Source organism: Marmota marmota, unplaced genomic scaffold (assembly GCF_001458135.2).
Source record: "Marmota marmota marmota unplaced genomic scaffold, marMar, whole genome shotgun sequence".
Taxonomy (NCBI): domain Eukaryota; kingdom Metazoa; phylum Chordata; class Mammalia; order Rodentia; family Sciuridae; genus Marmota; species Marmota marmota.
The window spans coordinates 6,282,046-6,294,367 of NW_026000020.1; the positions used below are offsets into that span (position 1 = coordinate 6,282,046).

The window sequence follows — 12,322 nt, forward strand, 5'->3', positions numbered from 1 at the left end:
AAAAAAAATCACCTTTTTAAAAGCATATAATTGCTGGGTATGTTGGGGCACATGTGTAATCCCAGTGATTTGGGAGGCTGAGGCAGGAGGCCTGCAAGTTCCAGGCCAACCTCAGCAACTTAGTGAGACTCCATCTCAAAATTAAAAAAAAAAAAAGGACTTGGGTTAAATCCTCAGAACCCAAATAAATAAATAAAGATTGTTTAATTTTGCAGAGTTAGTAAATTCACAGATTTGTGAATTAGATAAGTGATTTCTTTTTCCTCTAGTTCTGGGATGGAACCCAGCCCTCTACCACTGAGTTCCATCCCCAGCCCCTATCTAATTTTGGAGCATTTTCACGGTTCTGTAGATTGCTCTAGATCTTTTGTGTAAATGGAGCCATACAACACTTGGACGCGACACTGGGACGACTGGCTTCTTTCACTCAGCGTGTTTTCCAGTTTCATCCACGCTGTAGCACATGTCACCCCCTCATTCCTTCTTGTGGCCAAATTACATTCCATTGCATGGATCTCGTTTGGTTTATCCTGCTATGCAGGACAGTAGATCTGTCCTGCAGACATGAAAAGATGGCCAGTGAGTGTCCTACAACTCAGGAGCTTCATCATTTCAAATAAAAAATAAAAAGGGGTGGGAACGAAGCTCAGTGGTAGAGTGCCCCGAGGTCAGTCCCCAGTAACACACACACACACACACACACACACACAGTGAATTTTATAGTATGTGAATTCTATTTCCATAAATGACGCAGTCAGGGTGGCAGCAGGAAAAGGGTAGAAAATACCTGTTCTTGTCAGGACACCGAGAGACCCACAGGGTTTCACCATGTTGCCTAGGCTGGTCAAGAACTCATGGGACCAAGGGAATTTTTTAGCTGGAACAGTGGTGCCCACCTGTCATCCCAGTGACTGGGGAGGCTAGGGTAGGAGGATTGCAAGTTTGAGGCCAACCTCAGTAAACTAGCAAGACCCTGTCTCAAAAAATAAAAAGGGTTGGGGTGTAGCTCAGTGGCAGTGTATCCTGGGCTCACTCCCCCTCAAAAAAGGTGAATTTTATAGTGTGTGAACTCTATCCCCATAAAGCCGTTATTTTAAAAACCATTTCTCGGGGAACAGGTAAGATCAGGATGATTGGCATGTGGCAGTGCTGAATACCCATTTTCCCACTTTCATGGATGCTTGAAAAGTTTTAGAAAGAAAAGCTAGAATGCACGGGTGTGCTGTCCTCCCACGGAGCTGGACACTTGATAAAGGCTCAAAGCCAGGGAAACTTGACAGTTGCCCCTTCTCCCCAGCTCTGCATCCTGAGTGGTGAATCTGGGAAGGAAAGGCAGGCACGAGAAGGCCTGTGCACCTCGGCGCCTGCAGAGGGGCCAGCCCCTACCTGATTCAGGCTCAAGGTGAGTCTCAGGCTCACACTCCTCCAGCAGCCACAGCCACAGGCTTACCACAGTACCTTCCATCAGGGGGAAAAGGTGGGGTTCTCCACCCAGCCCGCCGTCCAGGAGGAGAACAGAAAAGAGGATCACAACTGCACTCATTTTTGCCATCTGCACACCATCAGGGAGAAGACAGTCTCCTGAGGATCCTTCAGACTCTAGGACCTTAAACTCCAAGATACTGCGGAACCCACGGCCTGTGAGGTAACACTCCAGAGGTGATGGGGGAGGGGGCCCAAGTGTGTGGAGAGGGGGGGCGTTGGGCGCCTCAAGTAGCCTCTCTGCTCACTCCTTCGTTATCTGATGTCCTCCAGTCCTGCACGTGCTGCAGCCTGAAGGCAGCTGGATATTAACAAAACTCTGAAGATGCAAGTGACAAATTGGAAGCAGCATAAGTGGCCAGAAAAATCATGTGACTGATCAAGACATCACACTAAAGGGCTGGGGATGTAGCTCAATGGTTGAGAACTTGCCTGCCAAGCATGCATGAGGTCCTGGGTTCCATCTCCGGCATTGTAAAAAAATAAAAATAAGAAGTCATCACTAACAAAGTGTTGTTACTTATGGTTGCTATAGTTTGGACCTGCAATGTCCCTCAAAGATCCATGTGTTAAAGGATTGGGTCACCAGCCTGTGGCACTATTGGGAGGTAGTGAAACCTTGGGGAGATAGGGCTTAAAGGAAGGAAGTCACTGGGGCCATGCAATATTAGGACAACAGTCACTTCCTTCCTTCCTATTTGCTTTCCAGCCTCCACAAGGTGAGCAGCCTCCTCTGCTATATGCTCCTGCCGTGACGTACCAAAAGCAACAGGGCCAAGTGACCAAGAACTGAAACATTTGAAACAATGAGCTGAAAAAAAAAAAAAAAAACTTTTCCTCTTATTAACATGATTATCTCAGATATTTTGGCACAGTGAGGGAAAGCTGACTGTTACAATGTTATTAAATTATAACACTGAAACCTGCATTGACTCACTAATATATTTCTCATAAATACTATTTCCCCTATTATGTTTTATAAGTATTAGACTATTTTCAAAGGAAAAAAATTTTGTGTGGTAGAATCTTTAACTACAGTTTTTCCCTCTATTTTTTTTCCTGCATTTTGTGGTGGGTCCCATAAATTACATAGCCATGGCTGGGATGGAAGAAATCTTACAGAGGCAAAAAGTTACGCAAAAGTTATAGAGTAGAATCCTAGAGAGTTCAGTTGTATTAGTTTTCTACCGCTGCCATAACAAAGTATCCCAAAATGGGTAACTTAAACAAAAGAATTTATCATCTCACAGTCCTGGAGGCTGACATCTGAGATCACTGTGTTGGCAGGGTTGGTTCCTTCTGAGTGCTGTGAAGGAAGGACTTGGCCTGCAGATGACTGTCCCCTCCCTGTGTTTTCATATCTCCTTCCCTTTACATATACCTGTGTTTTAATTTACTCCTACGAGGACACCAGCATATTAAATTAGAGCCCACCCTAATGTCCTTGGTATAACAAAATTACCTCTATAGTGACCCTATCTCCAAATATGCTCAAATTCTGAGGTCCTGAGGATTAGGACTTCAACATCTAAATTTGGGGGAACATAACTTAATCTATGACATAGCAGTAGTATAAGTTTTATTTCTCTAAAATAAAATCTTTGAAAAACAAAATATAGAACAAAAAAAGTATAAAAAAGAACACATAAGTCAGGCACAACTATAATCCCAGTGGCCCAGGAGGCTGAGGCAGGAGGATCACGAGTTCAAAGCCAGCCTCAGCAAAAGTAGGCCCTTAGCAACTCAGTGAGATCCTATCTCTAAATAAAATACAAAATAGGGCTGGGGACATAGCTCAGTGGTTGAGTGCCCCTGAGTTCAACCCCCCCCCCAAAAAAAAACCCCACATAAAACAACATACAACCCACACTCTTAAAATAACCAGAAGCAGAAGATGTCCAATCTCAAATAGAAAAATAACTGCTAACCTGGGTTCCAACTCTTTCACTTTTGATTGCTGGTCTCTGCAAAAAGAAAACACAGCAGCCCGAGATGGCCTAAAATCAGTTGGGCACTGTGCACAGCCTGTAGTACCAGAGACTTGGGAGGCTGAGACAAGAGGACTGCGAGTTTGAGGCCAACCTGGGTGACTTGGCCAGACCCTGTCTCAAAATAAAAAACTTTATATAAAGTTCAAGCTCATGTCTAATGGAAAAGGTATATGTTGAGACAAATAATTACAGATCAGTCTGGTAAATGAGTTTAGGACGCATATTATCTTGCAAGGTTGCAGCAGTTGACCCCAGCACAGCTCCGCAACTTTGGACAAATTATACAAGTACTATGACACTCCTCGGTTACCTCACCTGCAAAATGAAACCAACAACACAACTACGTGGTAGAACTGTTATGAGGATCTAATATAAAATCCATACATTCTTAGAAGCGCTCTGCAGACACATACCAAGCGCTCGACAAACGCCAATGTCAAATTACCATGAAAGTAATTTTTTTTTTTTTTTTTTTTATACAAGGAATGGGATCCCTCTCCGTGTTTAATAAGGAAATTCTTTGGATGAAACACCCAGAGCTGGCCTCCTTGGGGAAGGTGCGCGCACCAAGAGCGTGGCCGAGGTGCTCGGGCACCGGGAAAGCGTCTTCTGGGACAGGCCAACTCGCCGCCGGCCTCGGGGACCCGCAGACCTGCCGAGGTACCCTTTAAGAACGGAGCCATGACGTCACTCCCGACGCANCCCGCGGGGCTCGCGTAGGCTGCGCGTTTAGGGGGGAGGGGCGCGGCATCGCGTCGGGAGTCGCAGCTGTCCCAGTCCGCCCGCCCGCCCGCTGGTCCCTCCTGCAGCCCTCCTGCTGGGCAGGGCCAGCCCTGCCCGGCCATGGAGTCCTACGACATCATCGCCAACCAGCCCGTGGTCATCGACAACGTGAGGCCCAGCAGCCGGGGGGAGGGTGGGTGTCCCGCCCCCGGGGGTGCTCGCGGCGGCGCGGGGAGGGACCCCAGCCAGTCTCGGCCCGTTCCCAGGTTCGCTGCCCTGCAGGGCCGCTCAGTTCCAAGGCCTGGGTGAAAAGGCCACCTGGCCCTTTTTGCCCTGGCCTTGGACCTGCATCCCGGTCGCGAAGCAGAGCCCCCTTGGGGAACCCAGGAAGTCCGAGACAGCTGGAGCGACAGCCAGGTGCCCATCGGGTGCACCTGTGCATCAGGCCCGTGGACGCATCCCGGACCCTGCTCGGTTGAGAGTAGAATCATTGGTCAAGTTTGGGCCCCGGCCCATTTTGCTCATCCTTTCGCCCTGGCTCTGGCCACCTGAGAAGGTGGGCTGGCATTTGCCCTTTTGCACACTTCTGGCCTCATCTTTTGGAGGGGTTTGACCTAGTGATGTTTAAAACACTTACCAAGAGGACTGCACCCCGTAGCAAAAAATGCAAGTTACTCTCCACCAGCCACATATCTACCATCACCTGGATGGTCTCTTGGCGGCTTTGACCCTCTCCCCTTAAGTACTCCTGTGTAGGGCAGAAATTCCACAGCCTGTGGAACAGTACAGAGTTCAAGGCCACTCTTCTCAGCACTGAGATGTAGGTTGGGGTCATTGTTTGGAAGCCTCAGGAGAAAGATGATGTCTGGCTTCCTACAGCCTTGTCCTTCAGCACTGGGGCTCACTCAGGCTTGCTTTTCAGGAAGATTTCTGGCCTTAGAGCCTGACATGGGGAGAAGAGAAGGGCTGGGGTCTGTGCAGGTGCCTCTAGCTGATGCTTCTGGTGTGCAGGCCTTGTAGTTTATAATAATGACTCTCCTCTGCTCTTCCTGGGTTCTGTCTCTGTTCCACATGACCCAGGTGGGGTCCCTGAATGGCCGCCTTTTTTGGAGTACCCATGTGGGCTTGCCTGAGTCATAGCAGGCAGCGAACACTGAGACTAGAATTGGAATTGGGGACGTGCATCAGACCAGCTACTTCCCTTCTTGGTGGGCAAATAATTCACATAATTTATCAACAAACTTATGAGTTCCAAGGGCAACCACTTGGCCCCTCTGGTTGTCCAGCCCCTCCTCTATAACTGGGGGATGTCCATTTCTACGCTGCCAACCCAGAGGGCTGTGGTGGAGATGGGTGGGAAGAGGTGTTGAAAAGATTCTGGCATGGTTACTAGATGCTAGGTTCATTTTGAGATCTTAAGTCCAACTTCCAGGCTGGAGCAGTGCCTGGACCAAGTTCTCCTGGGAATCTCATGGGAAGCCACTTGAGGAAAAGCACCAGTCCTTTTGTGCACCCAGTCATCTTCCCTGGCAGGCCCTGTCTGCCCCTTTTCTGCTGGGGAAGAGAAAAGGGAGCTGTTGGGAAAAACTGCCCTAAGAGTTTGCTTCTAGATGTCTTTTGGGAGGAACCAGCCAGAGAGCTTACAGAGAAGGATGCATTGCCTAGTTTCCCCGAGCTTTGCTCAATTGACCTTTTGGTCTGGATCATTGTCATTCATGACTGTGGTTTGTGCACTGTAGGATGTTTAGCAGTATCCCTGGCTTTCCCACCTCCTTCGGAAACCATACACTGCCAGATGTTCTGACATGGGGATACAAAATCACCCCCAGTTTTGAACCACTGGTGTATTGTAAATGTTCCTGTTTTCTCGGCAGGAACGGTGGTCTCCTCCCTGGCTTCTGTTGGTGGGACAGCCAGCTCTCCACACCTGAAGGTGAATGTCAGAAGCTAAACCTTATTTTTCCTTGCAGGGTTCAGGAGTGATCAAGGCTGGCTTCGCTGGAGATCAGATTCCCAAATACTGTTTCCCAAACTAGTAAGTGTTGCTGGGGCAGCAGCTCTTCCTCTTCTGTGTGCTTCCTGGGAGACCGCCAGCCCTGGGTCATGGCTCTCTTCTTTGAGGACAACTCTTGCCCGTTTGCAAGGGAAAACACCAGATTTGGGAGGTTAACAACATCAAGAGAGCTCTGAAGGGACAGGGCCTTGGGTTCCCCTTCCTCTCTGGGGGCTCTCATCTTTGTCTCCCTGAGCCATTGTGGAAGAGAGGCAGCCAGCATTGCCCTGGGGACAGGGTGTGGCTGCGGCAGCAGGAATAAAAGGGAGCTCTCTCCTAGGGGACAGCCAAACTAAAGCAGTAGAAAGAGTCAGCAGGCCCTTCCTCCCTGAAGTGTTTTGTGGTTTTTATATCTTTTAGTGCTCGGGTTGAACCCAGGGCCTCAGGAATGCTAAGCTCCTTCCAGGATCCTTACCTGTGTTCCCCTGGCAATGTGTTCTTCAGGGCTTGTTTATCTTCAGATCCTAGGAAATGTTTATTTTTGCTTTTGGTTTTGTTTTTGAGCCAAGGTCTTGCTGAGTTGCTTAGGACCTTGCTAAATTGCTGAGGCTGACCTTGAACTTGTGATCCTCCTGCCTCCCAAGTCACTGGGATTAAACTATGACACCTGGCCTAGGAAATGTTTTGTTTCAGTCAAGAGAGGCCTTTCCCATTACAGTGCTGGGGACATCCATAGGACACAGGGGTCTTTCCCTAGGTGGTGCTAGACCATCCCTGGAGGGATGCCATCCCAGAGGGCACCTAGAGCGCGTGGCCCCTCTAGCCCATCAGGGACATTTCCCTGGACAGAGCAGGATCCTAAAGCCTCCAAAGTCACAGGCTACACCAAGAACCCCAGGCCCTCGCCAGGAACCCTGCGGGCTTTAGCTTTCCTGCTGGCACTTGTGGGCGTGATGAAAGGTTCCTGTTGGTGCCAGGAAACTTGGGTCACATTTTAGAGCTGTAGCTCATCCAGCAGTAACTCTTAGTTTCCAAGAGCTGAACCTCAGTTCCAGAAGCTCAGGCAGTAGGAAGGGGCCATCAAATGAGTGAGAGATGCCCAAGGGAGCCACCACCCAGCTTTCTGGGACCATCTTCACTCAGTCTGTAGAAAGTGATGACAGTCCTGCCCCCTGAAGTCAACAACGTGGGCTGAGAGACGTCCCTGCCGAAGGCTGACCCTCTGCTATGGCTGGTCCATAAAGGGATCCTGGCGTTCCAGCACTCAGCTGTCTCCAGGAGGGAGACCCTCCACAGTCCCACAGCCCAAGGCCCCAGTTTCCAGTCTTGTGTCCTGTGGCCACATCTGGGTACTCTGGAGCTTTGGCGCTGGACTTTAGTTTTCCTGGACACAGCAGTTGGCCCTGCCCACTCACTCATTCCATGTGTACTTGCAGTGTTGGGCGGCCAAAGCACATGCGAGTGATGGCTGGAGCCCTGGAGGGAGACCTCTTCATCGGACCAAAAGCAGAGGTGACCTGTGGGGCCTGCCTTTCCCTGGGTTTAGGTCCTCTCTCACAGGAGTGCTGGGACCCTTTGGGCTCTAGCTGTGAAGTGCTGTGTACCTCCCTTCTGTGAGATGTGGGGTGGTGGCGTCTCTTCTGGGGGATATGTTTAGACCTCCTCATATCCTGACTTTTAGAAGCTATTTGGAAACTACAGAGGAAATATTGATTATTAAAAAGTGACTTCAGAATTAGCATTTCCCTGACCAGGGCCACGGGAGCCACCTTTTACACTCTAGCCTGGGAAAACCACCTAGGGACCGCACAGCCACCACATCACAGCCCAGACAGATCTCAGGAGGAGCCAGCCAGGGGTGTGGAAAGAAGAGCAAGCCCATCTTGGGCAGGTGCCATGTAGGCAGCTGGGGACACGGTGTGAGGCTCTGGGGAGTGCGGGCATGGTTCTGGAGAAGATGATGTCAGTAGGAGCCACAGTTATGGGTGAGAGAAGCTCATTGGTGCTCAGTGAGAACAGGTGTCTCTGAGGGGATGTCACAGAGCAGATGGAGGCAGCCTGTCTGGCAGGGAGCTCAGGGCTCCTGTAAGTGGGCCAGGATCCTGGAGGAGCAGTGGGCACCAGTGACCACAAGGGGGCGGTGTGCTGATGGGAGTGGGGCAGGTGGCAGCAGACAGGGCAGAGCAGATGGGGAATGTGTGGGCAGTGAGTGTGGGGGAAGGGGCGACATGGGTTGGAGGGGGCAGGTGGTCATTTTCTCTGGTCCTCAGCCAGTTGACGCTCACTGAATTCTGAGCCAAGATGCTGTTGGACAGATGAGCATATTCCTCGTCCAGAACCTGCCACAAAGCAGGGGACAGCCAGTGGGCACGGTGGTTCCATGGAAGGCAGAGGAAGCAGGCAGCTTCCAGGGAGACCGGAAGCAGCTGCTGGGGAAGAGCCTGGTGCCACCTCCTGTCTTTCCGCCCACTTCCCCCAGGAGCACCGGGGACTGCTGGCCATCCGCTACCCCATGGAGCACGGCGTGGTGCGGGACTGGAATGACATGGAGCGCATCTGGCAGTACGTCTACTCCAAGGACCAGCTGCAGACCTTCTCTGAGGAGGTGTGGTGGCTGTCCCTCTGCTTCCTTTCTGGTCAGGCCTTCCCCCTTCCTGCCTGCATGTTGGTAGCGTTGCTGGCGCGTCACTGTGTCTGTGTGTGCCTGCTCGGCCAGGGGCAGCCAGGCAGAATTTTCCAGAGAGCGCCAGATCTTGGGAGAGTAACTGCCCGAAGATAACAGGATGGAGCCCTCAAAAAGAATAGGAGGCTGCAGCCGCCTGCGCCTGCACTTGAAGCAGGGATCTAACCATCTGGACGGGACCCCTGGGGCCTGGCCTGTGGACCTCTGCATGCCACCACTCTCCCATCTCTCGCAGCACCCTGTTCTTCTAACGGAGGCCCCACTCAACCCCAGTAAGAACCGGGAGAAGGCGGCGGAGGTGTTCTTTGAGACCTTCAATGTGCCGGCCCTGTTTATCTCCATGCAGGCCGTGCTCAGCCTGTGAGTGCCCCTGGGTCCCCTCCTCCCGTGGCCACCCTCCTGCTTGCAGTGGCCAGGGGTCTGACTTCCTCGAAGGAACAACCCCTTGCCGCCTCTGATGACTGTTCCTGTAGCGAGTCCTTTGTGCCACTCTTTCAGACTAGACAATACAGATGTCCCAAGGTCTCTCCCAGGGGTGAGGAGGTCCCCATGCCTCAGTTGCTGAGGTGAGGGGATGCTGACCTGGTAACAGGTACGCAACAGGACGCACGACAGGAGTGGTTTTGGACTCTGGGGATGGGGTCACCCATGCTGTCCCCATCTATGAGGGCTTTGCCATGCCTCACTCCATCATGCGGGTGGACATTGCTGGCCGTGACGTTTCCCGCTATCTCCGGCTGCTTCTGCGCAAGGAAGGAGCCGACTTTCATACCTCAGCTGAGTTTGAGGTTGTCCGGACTATCAAAGAGGTGATGAGGGGTAGGGGGACAGCCTAGGGAGGGGACATGGGACCTAAGTACAAGGTCAAGCCCTGGGCTGCAGGTGTCCCGGTACAGCCTTCTGAGTCTTGTGTCCCTGCCTCTGCAGCGTGCCTGCTACCTGTCCATCAACCCCCAGAAGGATGAGGCTCTGGAGACAGAGAAGGTGCAGTACACCTTGCCGGATGGCAGCACGCTGGATGTAAGTGGCCAAGTGTGGTACTGGGTGGCCGCCAAGGCCGGCCTGGAAGAAGGGAAGACTGGCTTCTCTGGGGCCTGTCTGCCCAACCCTTTCTGCTCCAAAGGTGGGGCCCGCACGCTTCCGGGCCCCCGAGCTGCTGTTCCAGCCGGACCTGGTGGGGGATGAGAGTGAGGGGCTTCACGAGGTGCTGGCCTTCGCCATCCACAAGTCGGACATGGACCTTCGCCGGACCCTGTTCGCCAACATTGTGCTCTCAGGAGGCTCAACACTCTTCAAAGGTACTGTGGTAGGTGGCACAGCACTGATGGGAGCAAGACCAGAGCCCAGGGGTGGCTGGACCCCCTTGCTCCAGAGCCCCAAGGCACCGCTGTTGCAATTTGGGGCAATAGATTAAATTACATCTATTTACCTGGTGACTAGATGACATATTTATGAGGTCAAAAATGTACCTGTGGAAAGGACTACAGAAAGGGGCGGTGGCAGCTGGGGGGCCCAAAGCCTGGACAGGGAGCCAGTGGCAAGGAGGGTGGACCTGGGCCCCAGGCTCAGCAGTCCTGTGTTCACAGGCTTCGGTGACCGATTACTGAGTGAAGTGAAGAAGCTTGCCCCGAAGGACGTAAAAATCAAGGTGAGGCTGTGGAGACGTCCTTGGGCACAGGCTTGGGACTGCCTTGACCTGGGGAGGAAGAGTGCAGGCCGCCTCCCCACTCGCTCATGTCCGGCTGCCTGACTTCCCCCTCCCCTGTCCCCCACCTCACACTCTTGTCGACTGGCCTGGGCTGTGAGAGGAAGGAGGGCTGCCGGGTGGGGCCTGGCAGTTACGTAGCTTCTTGCTCCCCTAGATCTCGGCCCCTCAGGAACGGCTGTACTCCACGTGGATTGGGTGAGGCAGGGCCCCACGGGAAGTTCTGGGAAGGGTCCGCTCTGCCCTGGCCCAGGCCAGGTGGAGGTGGGGGGATTGGAGCTCTGAGTGCCCAGAGAGGGTGACTGGCCCAGTCCACAGATCCGCAAGAACATCATCCCTGCGTCCTCACAGGGGCTCCATCCTGGCCTCACTGGACACTTTTAAGAAGATGTGGGTGTCCAAAAAGGAGTATGAAGAGGACGGCTCCCGTGCAATCCATCGCAAAACCTTCTGATGCCCCAGGAGGGCAGGGCGTGTGGAAGAACTGGAGGAGAACGGGAGGGGAGCCAGAGCCCTGGACTCTTTTGGTCTGGGCTCACGTTCTAGGCTTAGGGTCCCCTGCATGCCCTGAACCCCGAGGCAGGGGGGCAGCGTCGCCTCCTGCAGCCCTTCCCTACACACACAATAACATTTAGCTGCATGGTGGGAGTCTCGGGCTGGAACAGAGCAGCTGAGGAGCCAGCACTGGGTGGTTCTGGGTGCCCCCCTTGATGGGGCCATTTAGGCCCGGGGTTCCTTGCTCTGACTCTTGCCGCTGCTTCCCCTAGTGCCAGTGCCAGACACCCAGATGCCCCATGTCCTCTGACAGGCTCCCATGCAGGGCCAGAGTGCTAGAATGCCTGGGAAGCAGGCTGAAGGGGGGACAGCCAGCAGCCCTTGGGTGCAGTGAGGCACAGCAATGTGTCTCCTGCCACCTCCTCTCCCCGACCCAATGGAGCAGTTCAGACCCTCGCACGCTCTGCCCTCGTCCTCCTGGGCACTGCCTGGTGCAGGGCTGAGAAGCAGGCAGTCTTCCATCCCCAGCAGGCAGCTGTGGCCCAGGGTCAGAGCCGTCAGAGCTACGGGCAGCCACGGCTCATGTTTGCCACACTGTCCCCTTGTAAGCACCTCACTGATTGCTGCTCCCTCTCCTTGGCCCCAGTGCCCTGGACAGGAAAGAGTTAATGGCCTCACTTGTCAAGGGAAAGCCACTTAATCAGGAGTCAGACCCAAAGTGGGTGGGGGACATTTCCTTCTCTCATCCCCCTTAAGAAAGGTCTTCATGGTGGCCAGGGCCCCACCTCCCTCTCCCCAGATCTGTACAATAATTTAACACAGTTGCCTGGAAAAAAACTTTTATAAGATCATTATAGTAATAATTATGGCTAAGGCCCAGCGTGTGGCTTTGTTCTTGTGGCTGAGTGCTGCTGTTTGCTCACCATCCCTGGGGACTTGCAGAGACCAGAGGGACTACACAGGCACTTCTGTGGCCCAGAAGCCCAAGGGTTCCCATGGTTGGCAGGGCAATGGTGCAGGGAGGCCCCAGGAGGCTGAGCCCTTACCTCCAGCAGGATTCTCAGGCTCATTGCCTCCTCACTCACCATGATCCACCAGAGGAGACAGAGAACAGGGCTCCCAGCCCTTGACAGGGTCCTGTGCCTTGCATCCTCTCCTGCTCTGAGCACCTGTGTGTGCCTTTCAGAGGGACTGGACCTCAGCTCAGGCAGTTGAGGACTGGCAGGAGTGCCGAGCTGGGCTGCACAGGA

At 53.0% G+C, this 12,322-nt stretch overlaps 1 protein-coding gene across 1 annotated transcript; it reads left to right on the forward strand.

Annotated features, from left to right (window-relative positions):
- The first annotated feature begins 4,168 nt into the window (after positions 1 to 4,168).
- Positions 4,169 to 11,940, forward strand: Actr1b (actin related protein 1B). Its single transcript, XM_015499708.2, has 11 exons — positions 4,169 to 4,364; positions 6,167 to 6,231; positions 7,626 to 7,701; positions 8,669 to 8,794; positions 9,108 to 9,232; positions 9,465 to 9,681; positions 9,800 to 9,892; positions 9,996 to 10,170; positions 10,459 to 10,520; positions 10,735 to 10,775; positions 10,929 to 11,940. The coding sequence occupies exons 1-11, from the start codon at positions 4,317 to 4,319 to the stop codon at positions 11,029 to 11,031; spliced, it is 1,131 nt and encodes a 376-aa protein (XP_015355194.1). The 5' UTR covers positions 4,169 to 4,316; the 3' UTR covers positions 11,032 to 11,940.
- The last annotated feature ends 382 nt before the right edge of the window (positions 11,941 to 12,322 follow it).